This window comes from Phaethon aethereus, assembly GCF_964289735.1.
Source record: "Phaethon aethereus genome assembly, chromosome: 8".
Classification (NCBI taxonomy): Eukaryota; Metazoa; Chordata; class Aves; order Phaethontiformes; family Phaethontidae; genus Phaethon; species Phaethon aethereus.
Genome location: NC_138584.1, coordinates 4,442,265 through 4,461,306, shown reverse-complemented (window position 1 = coordinate 4,461,306; position 19,042 = coordinate 4,442,265). Strand labels below are relative to the sequence as shown.

At 44.1% G+C, this 19,042-nt stretch overlaps 1 protein-coding gene across 1 annotated transcript in view; it reads right to left on the bottom strand.

The window, feature by feature from the left end:
- RABGAP1L (RAB GTPase activating protein 1 like) overlaps positions 1–19,042 on the bottom strand; it is a gene marked incomplete at both ends in the record, with an annotated part of 227,355 nt that overhangs the window by 10,926 nt on the left and 197,387 nt on the right. The window contains one exon of the mRNA XM_082003159.1: positions 3,057–3,149. Coding sequence (XP_081859285.1) covers positions 3,057–3,149 — 93 coding nt within the window. The remainder of the gene's footprint in view (positions 1–3,056; positions 3,150–19,042) is intronic.

The following is a 19,042-nucleotide window of genomic DNA, read 5'->3' as shown; positions in this document are numbered from 1 at the left end:
AAAAATACCCTTTTCCTAAATAATACTTGTAAATACAGAAGGAAACAAACACTAAAAATGATGGCACTCTTTAATACTGTTCTTTTGGTAAGTGAAATCACAATCAACATGTAAAATATGAGCCGGGCAGGAACTCCCGTGGCATGTGACACAGCTCACTGTAGCACATGAATTTAACCTGTCAAGAAAACGCGACTGGTTAATGGCAGGCCTGACATTGCAAAACCAGCCCTTTTCTAGATTTTACGGAGTTTGGGGTCTGTGGGATTGGAGGAGCACCCTGCCGGACATGCCCAGCTGCCCTCAGGCACGGAGCATCTCTTCCCTGGCGTTTCACAGGAGGCTGCTCAGCCCCACCGTTCCCGTGCTCGGGAACACCTCTAGGACCCGAGCGCTGGGGAGGAGAGGAGGCGGCACACCATGCTCCCACGCTGCTCTGGTTCCGTCCCGCTCTCCCCTGGGCGCGCGGGCGAAAGGCAGACCAGCACGGGAGAGCTGCGCCAGCTCCCTCCGCATTGCTCGCAGCGCAGCGGGGATGGACCAGGAGGAGCAGACGGCAGAGCAGCAGCGGCCCCGCTGCCAGCGCAGCGCACGGCCCATCTCCTACTCTCTCAACAGTCTGTCAAGCCATTTCCACTGAGGGCCAGCTCACAGGCAGGTGCCTTACTCAAGACATCCTTCATCACTGCAACGGAAGTGCCAGTATCTCTGTGGTTCTGACAAATCTCTATTGGCAAGAAAAACTGTAACACGCTGCAAACGACAAAAACTCTAACAACTGTAACTAAAAACTATCAACAGACTGAAAGCCTGTTTCCTTCTTGACCTATAAAAGGAATATTCTGCAGGGATCTCCACTCCAGTGATCCCATCCAAGAAACACCCCCTTCCTAGGCAGTAAACCAAAACCTCCTTTTGTTCTGGGAAGAGAAACTGTAAAAATTAGAACGATATAGGCCTTGAGGGCACAGCCCACACAGAGACCGCGCAAGGCCAGAGGGAGCTAACAGCAACACTGTGCTCAGAGGCAATCCTGTCTTTTCCACAGCGCAGATCCAGTCCTTTCCCAAACCAAGCCCAGCTGGGCGAAGTCTAGCAGTGATGCTGCCAAAATGAAATGCATTTCTAAACGCACAGGCTGCAGAGCGATGGTTTAAGGGACAAGCGAAGCTGGCTCTCCACTTTCTGCCTGCGAGGATCCACACAGCTTGCATTTCTTGCTGCCCTTTGGAAACGCTCTTGAAATGTCGATTCCTACCAACCTCAGCTTGACACATTAATAAAATGACGCAAGCAGGACAAGGAACAGGGAGCACTTACAAGCATTTCTCCATGACACCCATCAGCTGAAGAATGCGTCCAAACTTTGAATTTAATGTGCAACTAACCAGTTACAGGGACTCTAATCACAGCATAGCTAAAAGGATCAGACCCAATCTGGCTTAATTAAAAAAAAATAAAATAAAAAAATCACATAGTGAGTTGCAAAAGCACAAGCCAAAACCCCAAGCTGTGATCTTGACTGTGACAGTGACTCACATAAACAGTGGCCAAGGAGTCACTTTCTATACACTCATTTGCAGCTTGGGGATAATGTTCTTCACCATCCATCGCCCAAGATTAACTAGTTAATATGCTTCCACAGAGCTGTAAAGCAGCCTTATTTCTTTTCTAAGTATTATTTTAATTCCACAGTACTGTAAGTGAACCACTGGAAAAATACTTAGCAGCAAGTTGCGTTTTTTTCTAAATAGGTCATACTTGCTATTGGCTCTCGGCTGCTACAGCAGTCCCAGTTCTCACAGACAGTAAAATCTACACCCTTTGACACCAAAAGAACTACACTCAAAATGTCATTTTTCACAGGTAAATACTTTAAAAAAAAAGAAGTCAGTTTTACTTTGTCTGTACCTGTAACTCTGTCTCATCACATTTACGAATTATGGCATAGTCCTTCACTACAAATTTTCATACTGTGGTTTTCTGAACATGATGCACTTTCCTTACGTTCACAGACCACGTAAACCTGTTGCATCCTGTATGATTATTTACTATGCCACACTCCTGGTAGACTCCATACCAGCTGCAATGTCACTTAATGTATTAAGGCACAATGAAGAACAGCAAGAGAACAGTACAGGTAACATGTAAGCAATGCCAGTTCCCAGCTAACCTGGGCAAGGGCCAGTAAAGTGCTTCATCTCTGGCAGCTTCACCTAAAGAAAACTTAATTTTTCAAAACAGGGTAAGCAGTAAGTGGATCCTGAACACTACGTGAAGTATATGCCTAGAGGCAGAGCCTCCATCACACAAAAATCTACAGCAACAGAATGTAGCAGTGACAATAAAAGCAAATACAATGGAAAGACAAACAATGCTGATCCAAAATTAAAGGACTAGTCTTTTTTGGTGAACTATCAAGCTATCATATTAATAACTAAACTTTTATTTCTCTGCTGCTTTAAAGCAGGATATGTATCACTATTAATTCTATTGCAGTAGTACCTTGCTCTGGATCCTACTATACTAGGCATTATAATAACAAAAAATTACTAACGCTTGGTATAAACAGAGTTGAATAACAAAGATCGTATCGGTCAAGGAAGAGTTCATCTTCCAAAAGTCTCTGTGGATGACACTGCACACAGCTTGTGCTAGAACAATGTGTATTTTCTCCTTTTTGTGTCTGTAGCTGAGAATCACCCTTTGTTTCTGCGTCTCATGAAGATCTCCCATATAAGTGCAACAGCAGGAGAGTTACCTACAAACATATAAACTGAAAGAAGAAAAATATTATATGTGGCTACTTGCAAATGTCTTGAGAGTTACAAATAGTGACTGAAATATTCCTGGAAAAAATGCTACGTCCAAGTGTTCAATGTGCTTGTTCAAGAAAGGGGATGAGTTTCACCTGCCACTAAACTTCCCTAAGATCTGCATCAGCATGCCTCGGTGAGGTGAGCGCGGTATGCGCACCTCTGATTAACCACTGGAACCGGATCACTCCCCACGGGATTTTGCCCATGAAACAGGTTCCCATACAGCATCTCCCATACCTTGTATCTGTCCATAGGATCTTCCTGCTGCAGCTGACTCTCTCGCATTGTTTGGTACTCTCTCTCATATTTCTTCAGCTTTTTTGTTGGCACCTGTGGAACACATTTGGAAAACACGCATGTGAAGATTACAGGAACACCAGAAAGGCTGTCTGAAAGCTCTCCTTGCAAACAGGAAGCCCAGGAAGCGCTGGAGAGCCACTGCTGAATAAAGTCACTCCCCATTGCCCCCCCTTCCCTACTCAGCAAGCCATGTCAAACACTTACCCATACGGTTCACATCGACAAATCTTTCTGTGACTACTGTTGTTAATTATTCAAATATTGAAAGGAAAACAAGAGTGAAGTAGAGACATTTTACTAAGAGTTACAAGAAGGAAAAAAGCGTGAACAACAGGAGTGAGAGAACAGGGAAGAGGAAAATACGCTTTCATAGGTATGATTCAACAAATAATGCCTTAGCAAGAAAACTGTTAAAAGTGAGATTAGAAGAAAGGAGCATGCACGCAAAAGGACTGGACAATTCCCCGGGGGAGATGAGAGTAATGTTTTTTACTGCTGAAAGAGTATTAATGCCTAAATTATAGCTTGTGACCAATGCCCTCATGAAGTCTGGCATCAGACTCCTAGGCAAAGGCAGAGACGCTGCAGTGCCCGCTTCCAGCCGCAGCAGGGAAACAGTGAGGCGACTACAGAGAAATCACAAGCAAATTCGGTAAACAACCATGCAGAAAGGTCAAGTCCCAGACAGCTTGATTGCTGCGAAACCAGAGTTTCAACTTAAGACTAGGTACACAAAGAACACCTGTATTTTTTTTTTTAAACAAAGCATGGAGATCCTCTGCTTTACTTTCACCTTTGAACTGGGTACGCTGTGCTGTATGAGCAATCCCATCTCTCTCTGGAGACCTTTAATAGTATTACTCCCTCCCCGCCGTACAAGAAGAAAAAGCCGACCCTGCTCAGTGTCGGGTCATCTGCCGGCAGCCAGAGGGATCCCTAACGCCACGTACCATCGTGACTTGTAAACATGCTTTTCCTGGATCTGTTATGTGTATCTGTGTTCCTCTTGCCTATATTGATCGTGTCTAGCTGACTCCTGGTGTGAGGACATGCCAATGTCACCTTGCCTTAGGGCAAAAAATCACTGCCCATGAGCAGAGACACGTGTTCACATTTAGTTGTGGCGTTGCTTTCCCTTTATTGGTTTTCAGCCCAGCATCTCCTTCCTCTGCAGTACAGGAAGGGACCCAGCCAGTGCTCAGTGTCGCTGCAGAGGCCTCTGGGAGGAACAGGCAGAAGATGTGATGCCCATGATCTGCAAAGCACAGTGCACAGGGAGCACTAATGCAGCAGCACTAATGCCCACAATTACTGATGAAATCTTAAACCACCTCCCCTAAAGAACACAGAGAAAAGGGTAAACATAAAACCACGAAGCACTTTGGACAAACATACAAGGGAATTTCTCTTTGATGACTCTTAATAGCACAAAACACAATGAAATGAAAACGATTAAATCAGAGGTGCTTTTTTACATTTCAACTGAGCAACATTCAAGATGCAAACCCAGCCCGTTTTGTCTTAGCTGCAACTTGAAGCTGCTGAGGCTACTTAACATTCAAGAATAAGAAACTATTTCAAAGCAGTATTCTAAATGAAGCGAACCAATCGCACATCCAAAGCCTGATCTATTCCCTCCTTCCACGAAGCTTACTGGGCTTTTATTCAGAGAACCAAATCAAGGCTGGGGTGTTACCAGGACACCCTCCAAACCTAGTTCTCCTGTGCTGTTGTGGTGCTTTGTGGTCCAATATGCAACCAGCAGAAAAGGAAGATAAATATGAGGGGAGACACTGTGGCGCAGTATGGCAGCAAGGTGCAATGTAGGTGTAACTTAGAAGATGATCTGTTCAACCAAAGGTTGTCCCGACTCTTGATGCTTTTCATTAAAGCCATTAAAGTACACATAAGAAGTAAATCTTGCTACACAGAGAGAGAGACAAGCCTCCCATCCATGCAGCCGCACAAATAAGTCAATAAGAAACCTGCAGTCTGAAGGAACAGGAGGCGTAAGGTAAGATTTTTTGGTGTAAACAGGGAGAAAAGAGTGTAAAGTGAAGGTAAAAATTGCACAATCACAATCCTTTCCCCGCTCAGCAGTTCTCCTATGCTCAAGGGAGCACCCCATGCTTAGACAAGCGGTGTTGGGGTCTGCCTCCACTGGGCACTGCATCGACCCACCAACAGCTTCAGCGTTAGAGCTGCCTGGAGCAACAGCCCCCTTTCCCCTTTAAACACGGGATTTTCTTAAATTACTTGTGAACAAAAAATCGTAGTTCTCTCTGCAACCAAGGAGATACAGGCAAAACACAGCATAAAGGTACTGATCTGACCAAGTGACTCTTACCAAGACAGCAAATGGGATATAAAGCACGGCTGTGATCCAAATGCCTGCACTGAGCACTGTGCCACAGCAGCCCCTCCCCAGCCCAAGCCTCTGCACGAAGAGAGGACTGCTGCTTCTTGGTAACACAACTTCACAGGCAGCAGCCAGCGACGTGCCAGCTCTCCTCGCTCGTTTTTCAAATGTTCATTTTTTAAGCTGCCTGAGAGCAGCCTTATTTCTCTGGTTTCACGTTGTATTCTGTATTGAGACGAGGCAGAATTCAACTGGCACTTAATCATCTACCTCAACAACACCAGAAACTCATCTGAACACGTCACATCCCAAACCATATGATGAGCAGGGGAGAACAAGAGTCAGCTGCTTCGTTTAACTCCGCTCTCCACAGTCTTCACAGTCCCTCTTCCCACTCGCCGACAATTCACAACCATTTCTTAATGCCTGGCAACTCTTCCCACCGACTGTTCTTACCTATATGTTCTCCCTCACTTTTTAATTTTTAATTCATAGCAGTGGGTAGGACCATGCTCGGTGGCGTTGTACGAGGGACACGTCCCTTTTTCATCACTACAGGAGCTAGCCATGAATGCTGTGGCCGTGGCCTGGGGCAAGAGGCATGCCCTCCAGCAAGCAAGCAGTGTGGCAACACTTTCTTACCAGTGTTAACAGTAAGTAATACCCGAGACAGGGATCAAATCACAAAAGGTGTAAGCATCAGGGTGTAAAGGAGTATGTTGGGACACAGAAAATGGCTTCTGTGCTCGTTGAAAAAATATGGTGGCTTACGCATGTTAGTATCTATTTATGCTACAGCCTTGTCTTAATTGGAAAGTAGTACTTAAATACAGTGGCAGTCTATCTTAAGAGTTTGGAGAGGGAGAAAACTCCTATTAGAAAAGCAATCCATACTAATCCACTTACCCCATAAAATACAAACTTGAGCAGGTATGCTTAGTAACTTTGGCAAGGACTATACTTCACTGTTACTGTCTATTCAGCCACATTACTCAAAGGAGTTTGATAATTTATTACAGCCCTTTCTTCTGGGTATACACTGACAAATGAAAAAGAAAAAATTTAAAAGCCCATTTCCATATTCCCCAATTTAATTCCCTGAAACAGGTTGTGAATTCAACAAGGGACTCCTCTGCAAGCCCTTTCATAAGTAAGTGCACAGTGCTAGCTATGCTTCAATCTTCACGGATTGCTCCTGAACAAAGTGTGCTCATAAATTTTCTGTAAAAGCTTTTGCAATATTGATTTCTTCTTTCTTTAGCACCATGGGGTATATCGGCTAGAACTGATGGTTATCAAATTTAGGAGACTCTTATGGTTTATAAACATTGCTCATCTGTTTATCTCAGTATCTTATCTCCTTGACTCATTTTATTTTATTGTGTTCAAGCATGAAATCGTGTCACAACTAATCGTACACAGAGAAAAAGCCAGGCAGAGCATCTTAATAAAACATCCACGCAGAAAAACTGAACAAGCAAAACCTCTTTTTGAAAAAACCCAACAGACAGTGCACTGAATGCTCGAAGGACTCATTGCAGTGAGGTGATATGTGGCAGGTGAGAAACAAAAATACTTCATTTTTAGCTGCCTCCCCCCATTCAGACAGGAATGGAAAGATCGGCTTCACCTTCTCTGGCAACCCCGCGCACGGACAGCGTGCCGAGCATCGGCATCCGCTCAGCTCCAGGAAACCTTTCCCTCATTCTGCAATTTCTTTAGCTGTTTACAGACAGTTCAGCCTGACCTTGCTGGATTAATAAATCACACATCTATGTCTCCTTCCTCTGAAATGTTTTATTGCTCTAATGAAGCACAAGCACTCGGAGGAGGTAGTTATCATTATGTTCATTTGACAACCAAGGAAATGGAAGCAGAGATGTAAAGTGATTTCCTGAACATATTGAAGACAGCCAGAGGCTGATGCAGACAGAAAAATCCTATTACCTGATTTCCAATTTCCACACCGCCACGATGCCCGACTGAGCAGAGTATCTCTTTCCCAGATTCCCATTTCTTTTCTCTGCACTGCATAAACACTCCAAAAATATATTGTCCCATCACACTAACAATGTAACCAATATTCGGTGATCTCTGCACTCTTAGTATTTTTTCCTCTCTAGTTCTCACCTCAGTGTGGAAGGAAGGACACAAAAAAAGAAAAAAGGCAATTAACTAAATGTGCAATGCTTTCCTTTCCCTTTTTCTTTAAGCAGGTGACGTAATTTTCTGTTTCACTGGTGACAGATTTGCTTGGTATTTCAAGAGCGAGGCGGGGACTTGCATCCCTCCAAAGACAGGGTTTTGCTTTGGGCAACCACCAACAGCAACCAGACCCTGGCTTCAGCCCAGCTCCGCTTTTATCCATCCACCATACGAATCTTGGGCTGTGATCTCCATCACAGGGACAGGCTCTTCCCACTGCTGCAGAGCAGGAGCATTTCCCAGCACACGTGACGCCTGGGAGCCTGGCTCAGAGGTGACGGGACCAGCCTGAGCTCAGCCTGAGCTCAGACTTGGCTCAGCCCTTGCACACAGCCAGGGGTACCGGCTGCAAGAGGCTCTCACAAACCACTCTTGAGTCAGGCTTGTGCGTATTTCCTTTTCTTCACATGATGACTTAAAACAGTATTAAAAGCAAGTTCATTTCAAAATGACACTTGGTTCTGCAATGGGTGCCATGCGAAGACTGTAAGCTTTGAGCAGAACCTCAGCAGATTAGCGACAACAGATTTCAGATCACACGCATGGCCTTGGTTCACACTCAAAGTTGTTGTATCAACTTGTTCTAGCTAATACTTCATATTCAAAAGACAACTAAATCAGGTTCAAGGAAGGATAATACAGCTCTATTTAAATACTTTATTAGGCCAAGCTAAGGCTTTAATGTAACAAAAACATACAAAGAAACTAACTCAGTGCTCTACTGGTCTGTGCGGTCATTGCTATGCATAACTCTATCACCTTTTTCTTAAAATGCAGTTGCCAGAAGCATGAAGAAGTATCTTGCAATGTCTGTCACTGGGAATAAGATTCAGAAGTAGACAAAAAATTCATTCTTCTTTTGGGAGGATGCAGCGATGGAAAAGAGAACAAAACCCACAGTAACATGTTGACACAACAGACGTCTCTTGGATTAGACTTTAAAGGGGATGAGTGGGTTGTCGTATTTAGATATACAATACAATCTGAACAAATGCATCGCCAATGAGGTATTTGCTACAAGCATGAAATCTGAGAGGAAAAAAGGCAAATCATAATTTCTCACAACTCTATTTGCGCTGGGTAGTCCACAGAGAAGAAAATCTGCAGCATTCATTTACAGAAAAAATGTAGGGATTAAAATCAGCTGCTACCTAAAGAAAATTCACAAGATGGACACAGCTTGAAGAATTGCCATTTCTCCTTTTGTCTCCGTGCAGTGAAGGGCTTGCTGATAACAAGCTGTTTCACCACAGGTTTGAAATCGAGCAGAACAGCCCTCATCAGTGTTTCACCTAGATACAGCACTGCATTCAGGACCCAGACATCCCCCACTCTAAAACACACCACAAATCTCATTAAACATAGTCTAACCCCTGGTTTGGAGGCAACATGATCAAAAAGTTTTTGTGAAGCAGCCTCGCAGACATCATCTGATTCTTGCATTATCCTCACCGCAGCCTGGCTTTGGGCAAGCCTGCGGCAGAAAGCCTGCGGTGCTTGGGCTGATCAGCCACCTCTCATCGCAGCGGATAAAAGGTGGGTCCACGGTGCTGTTATTCCGCTCGAGCTCGCCTGTTGCATGCAGCACAATGAAAGCCCCGAATGTCAGATGCTATTTTACCATCTACGCCAGCAGGAAGGACGTGTTCCCTGACATTCCTTGGAAACGTACACTGTGTTGGAGAGATCGTCTGCTTAATGCGTGCCTGTCTGAATGCCGGCTGCAGAGCAGCATCTCCCCACCTCATGTTTGGAAAAAAGAACTGACAGAAACGCTCTTTTTATGTCAGCAAAGCAGCTTGCTCCACACCAGCACACCCAAGTATCCCATCCTTGCAGGGAGAGAAGTTTTTTCCTTCTGCAAGTCACCTCGTTGCCAGCTCTGTAAGTGCGAGACCTCCTGAAGAGACTGTTCAGGGTAACACAAATCCAATTTGAAAGCTGGCTGGAGGCAAAGAAAACCAGCTTGGCTGTGAATTTTTATTTTTATTTAATTCTTCCACATCGATCCATTATCAAAATATCTCAATTGCAACTGAGACACCCACAAGAATTTACAAAAAGAAGGGAAAGGCAGGTTGCAAAATTTACAGAGTATCTGGACAATTTGCTGTGATTCAAAATGGCAGCGGCCACAGTCAGTGACGCTGGATGATTTCCAACATCAGATCCTTTTGTCAGATTTTAATCTCCGCAATGTATTTCCATTCATCTAAACCTGCTGAACCTGGCATAACACATTATTCTTCCATAGCCCTGCCGTTCAGAGATCTGCTTAGTTAGGCTCAGTTAGCAATACAGTTAACTAAGTTGAAAGAGTAAGCTGAGACCAACAGATATTCAATAAGCCTCATGATACAGCAATCCAGCGGCAACACAGGAACAGAGAATGGAATTCAGATTCCCTGAACTGTAGCTCTAAACACCGGCCCGTACTTTTACACTCACCACAGTGCTTGTGTTTGAGAGGCACATATATTGACTGCAGGGGAATCTGCAGCTAAAAAAAAAAAACCAGGCTCAAGGAAACGATGTTCTGCCTTGTGGCAGAGCTTCTTCAAAACATTCCTTTTCAGATCCCCAAACTGTTTTTCAGCATTCAAAAATTTATTTTCACTTTGAGATTCGGAGGGCTTATTTTCCACTTCAACTCTATTTGTTTTAGCAAAAAAAGAGACACCCTGAGTGGCTTAAAAGCAGTGCTTGGAAATGGCTGATCATTTTATGTACTTGGGGCTGATGTCTAGCAGCTCGCCCAGCAAGAAGTGCTTCCTCTCGCATACAGCTACAGGCGAGACGCACACCGTGAAAGAAAACAGCTATACCCACTTTGTCAGCAAGCACCCATTCTGCATTTAAATGGCTCTGGTCAACAGGAATACTGTGGTTAAGGATACAAGTACCGGAAACATGCTAGATGGAAAATACCTGTGTACAGGTCATTTTTATTATCCGACATAATGTAAGGAATGCCTGAACAACGAGACCTCTGCTACAAAAGACTATATAGGCTAAATGAAACTACGGGTGTATCCCAAGGCCAGACGTTAGGATCAGATATGGGGGAACTGACACTCTGCCCGGCCATCTGGGACAAGGCCTGCTCTGTAAAACACAGTTGTTATGAGCAGCAGCAGTTTTTCCATTGAAGAATTTATTCTTCAGTTTGTAATAACCTAGCCGTTCCGTGTGATTTTGTGTGTCTTACAGACATACACCTTTTGGTATACAGCCTTTGGTGCTAAAGGTTTTGTACATATCCTCGGTGACTATGCAAAATCAGATCTTCAGCTCTCCCTCATTTTGAAGTACATCATTCATTCTGATTTAGATCTGCCCACAGTAATTTCAGAGCTTTGGATGTATTTCTTGGCATACGGCAGCGATAGAAGAAAAGGGCGAGCAGGAAGACAAGGGCAGACTTCACCACCATCCCCACGACAACAGAATCAGACATTCAGGTGAAAGTCCCCAGTGATTTTTGCATCACTTAGCAAAGAAACAACCTGTTCCCAAGTACAGAAAGTAGCTAAGCTGTGTTATGGTTCTCTTCCCAACCTTGTTTATAGGATGCTGAAACTAACTCAGACCTATCCACTATCATACTTAGGGAAAATTGCCAGTGCAAGGCTAGCAACTGGTCAGTAGCCAGGCTGAAAACATTGGTATCATCAAGGCTGTAAAACCCGTCATTTTGAACGGAACAGTCCATAGAGTCAACAGCTTTCAGCTAATAAACCCCCAGCTGAATACATCTTCTGAAACCTGCCACGAGACTGGTGAAACCAGTCTTACTGTAAGACTAGATTCCGACTCTGCTGAGCTATCAAGCCGGGTCTTGTCTCCTGTCACACTCCGTGCCGAGCACAAGAGCGACACTGAAGAAACATTCCACTTCCTGAGATGGTGGATGCGTGGTAGATCACAACTCCAAACTACACGCCCAGGTAAGCTGTAGTCATCAGCAAAGAACCTCGCAGTATTCTTTGAACACATATTCTATGTGTGAATATTATTTTAGATAATTCTGTGTCGCAGCATCAAGAAAATTGTAATGCTGTCACACTTTAAATCTGCATCTTTAAAATCACCGTCAGGCTTCTCTGGTGTGTGGTGAGGTCCTTGATGCTAAATCACCTTTCTTTAGTTTTATAAATATTTCAAACCCACGAGTTGCTAATAGCAATTACTTTTTTTAGTGCATTACTCCACTAGCAGAAAACACATACCTTTTCCGTATTAAAGCTGAACCATTATGCACCTACATTCAAGGCTCCACAATCCCTTCTGTTATATCAAATACTTTCAGCAACTAACACAACTTTTACCATATCTTCTCAAAAGCCTTGCCTTTCTTCTGCTTGCCCAGCTCCATAAACACAACTGCTAAAACTCTAAAGTAAAAAAGAAAAAAAAATATTTAAGACTGCACATTAAACGGTCAGCAGTTTCAAAAATACAAGTGGGACAGATCCAACTTCCAAGGCATGGGAAACGCTCACGGAAGCCGTTTACTGCAATAGCCGATCCTCGCCCTGCTCTGTTACCTCTCTAATCCTTCATCCGCCGAGAAGGTTTCCTCAACGCCTTTAAGAGGCTTCAGGTTTTGCCATATTTGCACCTTTCAGCTACCTGCAAAACACCTTGGCATGGAGCTGGCAGGTAACTGGAGGAAGGGCAGGCCAGGCAGTTTCAAAGCGCTAGTCGGCCATTAACGTAGTGTAAGCAGCTGCTGGAGAGCATCCCCGGGGACAGGAACGCGCAGCAGCGCCGCACGTCAGCCCCAGGAGCTACAAAGCAGGCGTACCGATTCGCAAACCTGTGTATACAAGGCTGCTTTTTGGGTTTTTAAACCTTCTGCCATTTTCCTGCCCCAGCTCTGGTTCCACCACCACCACTAGCACTGCCGGCTGAGTTTGCCCATGCGGAGACCTGTGCTCATCCATTACGTCTAGCCGAGACCCTGTCAGACTAATTACCAATGAACTCGAGACCTACTACTTTATCATCTAGCAGGGAAAATCCCAAGAGCATCTTAACCACTGACAGAAGCAAGACATTTGCATCAGGCAGGAGGGGCTGAAGGCGGGCGATGAAATGTGGCCGTGCTGCCCACTTCAGCTGGAGAGCCGAGCTGCTGCTGCCGCCCCTGAAGAGAGTGCCCTGCGAAAGAAAGAGGTTCTGCAAAGAGAGAACGCCCACCTTTTGTGGAAAAGGAAGCCAGGTTAATATTAGCAGCAACATCCAGCTCCCACTATTTTCACCCTCCAGTACCAACAGCCGCAAAGAGAAAGCAAGCCCAGTTTTCTTTCCGAGCTCTCTGTCCGATTCCTCTTGCCATGGAAAGGAGGAGACCCTCAGTTTTGGGGGAACAGAAATTCAGTGTTGCCTGATCTGCTATGGAAGTTCAGCCTGAGTCTGGACAATCTCTGTGTGCTTGTTCTTGCCTACACATTTAGCTTCCGTGATCTCCAAGGTAAAGGACAAACAAATCCCATGATGTCTTAACTTGGGATTACTTTGGTGACTCTACCTTGTAGGAAAACTACAACGCTTTGTATACACACTGAGCTTTGTCTTGGCATAGCTAAGATACTACTCTGAAATCAAACCACCTGGATTTTTCTTAGCACAAAAGACAAGCCTACAGCTTTAAAACATCACTGACCAGCGCTAACTAACACTCCAGTCAATGTATTTTTTTTTTTTTTGAGTTTGTGTTGACACAGCTAGAAGGAAGCAATGAAGACAGAATGTGCAGACTGAATGGTGCATGAAAGCACAAACCAAACAAGACAAAACCCACTGAAATACATTTTCCGACCTTGGCAGTGAATTTATGCTGAATTCTTCTGAGAACTGGGTTCAAAAAGGAATGAAAATTGTTACAGACAATGAAGATGGAATATTTTTAGCTAACACATTCACCTACACAAACTTTCTAATCCACCTTCTAGTAATTAAGAAATTAGGCTTCTATATGGAGATTAACTGCCTTTTCATCTAGTTTTAGTGCTTCTTACAAAGTCGATGAACATGCTGATCACGCAGACACTGACAGAACACCTATAAATACGTGTACTTTGCATTTGCTGTGACAACACACAAAGCTTCTGGGTTTGTATATAGCTTTATTAAGGTGTAATGTATTATATATAATAGTAATCTACAAGAAAAGACAAGTGAGGTAAGAAAGCCGAAGGCTTAGAATTCAAGGAGCTTAACATCTTTCATTTGACTAACTTCACTTTCTCATCATACTATGACGACTACTGTATCTAACAGATCTGAAGTGGCTGTCTCAATCTTGCCTCATCTGTCGGGAGAGAAGTTGAATGTTGCTTTATTCTAATTTAACTATTTTTGCACTTAAACGTTGAAATATAGCCTTACAAAGTAACTCATCGCCTGCTCCTCTTTAGTTGCCAAGGTTCATGCTGATACCCAACATGTTCAAGGTCATTAAAAGTAAAGACCTAATGAACCAATAACGTCTAGAAACTTATTTCCAATTTCTTCTCCGAAAGGGGCTTGTAACGATGACAGAAACAGAAGCAGAGTTCCTCGAGTGCCCAGAAAAACTTGTATCAATTCTCCTGGACTTCTTTGTAAGAAGCACATGAAGAAACTCCAAAATTTTGAACGTTTAATCACAAAGATTCAGTTCTTATAAATAACGTGTCTATTTTGAGACATTGCTTAAAAAATTCCCTCGATACAATGACAACAAGAGGGCAGCAAGAAGAAATGCTTTCAAAAGAAAAGAGAAAGTAAATGGAAAATAATACAGGTAATTAATTAGGAACATATAAAACAATAACTAAAACTAAATGCAGAAGAAAAAAGTTTAAATTCTTTGTTGAGTTTTGTTAGGCTGGACTTGATTCTAGAGCATATTCCAAACAAGATGATTCCTAAGTTACTGTTATTCATATGCATTAATAATTAGAGCCCGGAAATAATTCTGATTCAGATGAGTAAGAATTGTCCAGAAAACAGCTCTTCTCTGTTGGAAAGCAGGCTGCTGGATTTTATGCAGAGCAGAAGTACTGACAGAACTAGCAGATGAGACCTTTAGTCCACTGAATGTCCATTTTTAGTAAATCCTTGAACACAGCAGATATTCACTTAGAGTAGAAGAAATCTCTATATTACCAATATGTAAGAACCACAAATCAAACCATCCAGATGACTTTGGTTGGTCAGCTGAAACCCAGACACCGCCCCCCCCACCTCTGCAGAGCTGGTAAGGATCCAGCCGATAACTAGTATAGGAATGTAACTGGTTCCACACCCATGTGATTTGCTAAACTGTAGGTCCCATTTTATTCTTTACCTACAGGTTTGAATGATAAAAGTAACTTTACAGTTAGAACAGTCTTCTCTAGCACTGGATTCACTACCACATGGTAGATTTATTAAAAAAAAAAAACCACCAAAACCCCCAGAAGACTATCTGATAGCCATAAAGCATGAATTAAAAAAGCTAAGGAAACGGGTCGAAAAGCCATAGTCAAAGGGAATCATTATTCAATGACATTTTTCATTTTAGGTTAAAGATATCCTAAAAGGTGTCCTCTGGGACTCATAAAGGATCCAGCACTATCAAACATTACATCAGTGGCTTGGAAGTGAAAAATACAGTCCCGTTAATAAAATCTGCAGATGACGCATGGACAGAAAGAGTGGTAAAGAACAGGAAGAAGGACCAGAAAATTGCACACATATATTTGAATTCCTGGAAGTAGCTTACTCAAATGAAACACACCACTGTGCCGACTCCAGACCAAATGTATGCAGGGCTTAACTACAGCACGGAGTAGCAGAGCTCCCAGTTGGGGTTAAATCCCACGAAGAGATGGGAATAATCCCAAGAAAGCACCATTTGAACTCTTCCAAAAGCTTGGAAACTTTTCTGCTCTCTGGGAAGAACGGGGCATGGGGGAATGGGAGGCACATGCTGTGAAAGCAGCCTGCCATCGGCTGGGTAAGACCCAGCTCTTCCTCCACAGCACTCTCCCTCCCACCTCACTGCTCGATGGCAAGCTGACCAAAATAATCCTTCTAAAAATATTTTTTTTTTTTCTTTTTCATTGTATCTGTACCATTCATAACACAGCCCCATAAGCAGCTGCATCGGCACAGCCCAGGAGGCTATACATTGCGGTATGGGGCTGGGAACACACTGGCGTGGAGGGAAGGGCAGGACATAACAGGCCACCTTTGCAGCGAGAGAAACGTAACTCTGCCGTCAGGCTGCGGCAGCAAGGCTGACGGGAGCCCCGGGATGCACAAGGACAGGACAAAGCAAGATGACTAGGAAAGTCTTAACCCTGGATTGTCACTGAGACCAGTACTGGAATACTGCCTCCGGTCCTGGGAGATGCGTTTGGGGACAAAAAAAATAATGAAGAGGATGCGGAGCAGAGCCACCGAACTGTTTTGTGCAGGGTGTAAATGCCTCGCAGCAGGAGGTTGAAGAGCTCAAGGTCCTCAGTTTGTACAACAGAGCACAAAGAGCCGAACTGGTCACAGCATGGAAGTACCTTCATAGGGATAAAGTAAGTACAGAATGCTATACTCTGGCACAAAAATGCATGCCAGATCCAAGATGGGAAGCTGAAACCAGAATGAATCTAAGTGGGAAGTTTGAAACGTATTTTGAACAGCAAGAGATTAACAGATTACCATGGAAAATGATACCTTTCCCCCCTTCTGTTACACTCAAGTGAGAGCTGGATGCTTTTCCAGAAGAGCATTTAATAGAGTTTTTAATCTTCAAAAAACGCTACTGGAATGAAGCTGGATGAAAGAGATGAAGCTTAAATGATCAAAAGACAAAGACCTGCCTAGCCTTAACCTCTGTGAACCAGTGGGCAGAGTGAACTGCCTCTCTCGTTTCCATGCCATTGAACCTCGATGCCAAACATGGGCGACACGGTGACACCGTCATGCAGAGATTGCACCACAGAGCCTTTAGCAGAGACAGGAAAACCATTCGACCGATGAGCACTGATGCAATAGCAGGACCAGGGCTGGGTGCAACCCAGCAGCAGCTGACGGCTCCTCGTGCAGTGGGGAGCTGGCTCCCATGCCCTCCCGCCTGCCAAACGCCGTGACTGTCTTTCTGCCCCGATACCAAAGGCTACGGCTTCACCTTTGACAGTTTCTACTCCGCATCAATAATCTACAGCAGCAAAAATGTGCTGCACATTGAAGGCTTAGGATGGCAGAAAAAAAATGAGGTGCAACACAAATAGCCCGAAGTATTTTAGTGTCACTTATTCATTTTCATATCTAATAACAAAGGAGCGATGAAGGTCAAATAAACCTGAACAAGAATAAAATTACACGCCAGCTGTATGTTACCATGCTATAAAACATACGTTTCTTCACCATGTACAAGCTGCACAATTAGGGCTAGATTTGTGTACGTTAAATAAGCACTCTGCAAGTTTTATCAGACAAGCGTCTGTAATCAAGTCCGGTTTTAGTAGCAGGAGGGGTCAGGATCTTACTCGTTGCAGGGAAATTACCTCCCCTCTGGCCTACAAGGATTTGCATACGACAGCGGCCGTACGGGGGTTTCGCACTGTCGCTGCAGAAGCTGTGCCAGTTTTCCTAAATATGCTGGAACTCCAAGACTTTAAAACATGGGAAATCCGAGGAAGGAAGAGATTTCATTTTCATGTGTTTAGTTTTAACATCCAAAGGTGTCAACCAAGTCTTACTGAGGAAAAACTGCGGCCAAACTAAACTTTGTGTACATCAGTTACACTCTCAAATCTAAGATAGATAGTAAGTAAACTACAGTCTGATACGATGATCCATTTAATTAGCTTTATATGAGCAGTTTCCTTTATGATTTCAAATCTTGATGAATTTCAGGGGAATTTAACACTGTGGGGGCTGACTCCTTAAAGCAGAATAAAAATACAGAATTTTTATAAAGAAAACTTCATGTTATTTTTACTATTTCATATAAACATGGCTCATTTTATTTTTCAGGAGCTTGAAGATTTGTACTGGTGAAAGAAACTGCAGAAAAGTTAATGAAACTGGAAGGATGACAGGTGTGAGTGGAACACACAAATTTTTTAAAAAACGAAAGAGTTAAAGAAAGAGCAGCTGCCTCCCGAAATCACAAAAGGGACTTGAGCAATCAAGGGAAGGGAAAGACAACAACTATTAGAGCTTTTGTTTTTCTGCATAACTTGTTTAACAAATAACATGTTATTTTCTTATACACGCATCTAAGAGAATTTGTGCTGCTCCAAAGACAAGGTAAGAGGATCAGGGCAGAATCTGGCTGCTGCTGGCCCACAGAGAAAGAAGGGTTGGAGGCGAGACAGCTCCTAGAGACATCCCGAGAGCAGAATCCCTCCTTCTATTGGGAAGGAAAGGGCATAAACAAGGATTGTACCTGCTGGAAAGAGCCAATTCTCATAACAGCGACCACCCAAACTCCCTTATTCCTCCTCTGGCAGTAGCAAGCAGCAGCACGCCAGCAGCAATGCCACCCAAGGAAAGATGGTTTTCTGAAGCTCAAATGCCACCAGCTCTGTCTCACTGCAAGACTCCACATGAGGCAGGATTAGAAACGCACAGAAAAGCTTAGATTGGAAGGGGTCTCCAGTGGGCGTATAGACCAACCTCCTGCTCCGGCAGGGATAGCTTCAAAGTCAGAGCATGCTTCTCTTGCAAGTCTCCCAAGGATGGAGATGCCAGGGCCTCCCTGGGCAGAACTGCTTTCCCTTGTGCTGAGCCAGAATTTGCTTTGCTGCAAATCATCACCCTTCCTTCTTGTCTTGTCACCGCGTGCCTCTCAGAAGAGTTTGGCTCCATCCTCTCTAGGACCTTCTTTCAGGTGGCAGGGGACTGCAATTAGATCCCGCCTGAGCTTTCTCTTCTTCAGGCTGCCCAAACCCTCTCTGCCTTCCCAGTGGTCCTCTGTTAGACTGACTCTAGGCTGTCAACATCCCTTTTCTCCGTGGGGGCTCAAAACTGGATTCAGTGTGTGAGATGCAGCCTCACAACTGCTGAGTGGAAGGGAATAACCATTTTACCTGACATGCTGTCTGTGCGCTTGGTAGTGCCGCCTCGCGCACAGCTAGCCTTCGTCACTACAGGGGCACGCTGACAACTCATGCTGCCATCCACCACGACTCCCAGCACCCTTTTTGCACTGATGCTATTCAGACATTTGGTCCCCAGCCTGCACAGAGGAAGCCAGGGTTTTTGCATTTGCCTTTGCTGAACCTCGGGAAGCTCCTCTCAGCCCATCCCTGCTGAGGTTCCTCTGATCAGCAGTCCTGCCTTTCCATGTGTCCACCCTCCAGTTTTTGCCACCGGAAAAGCA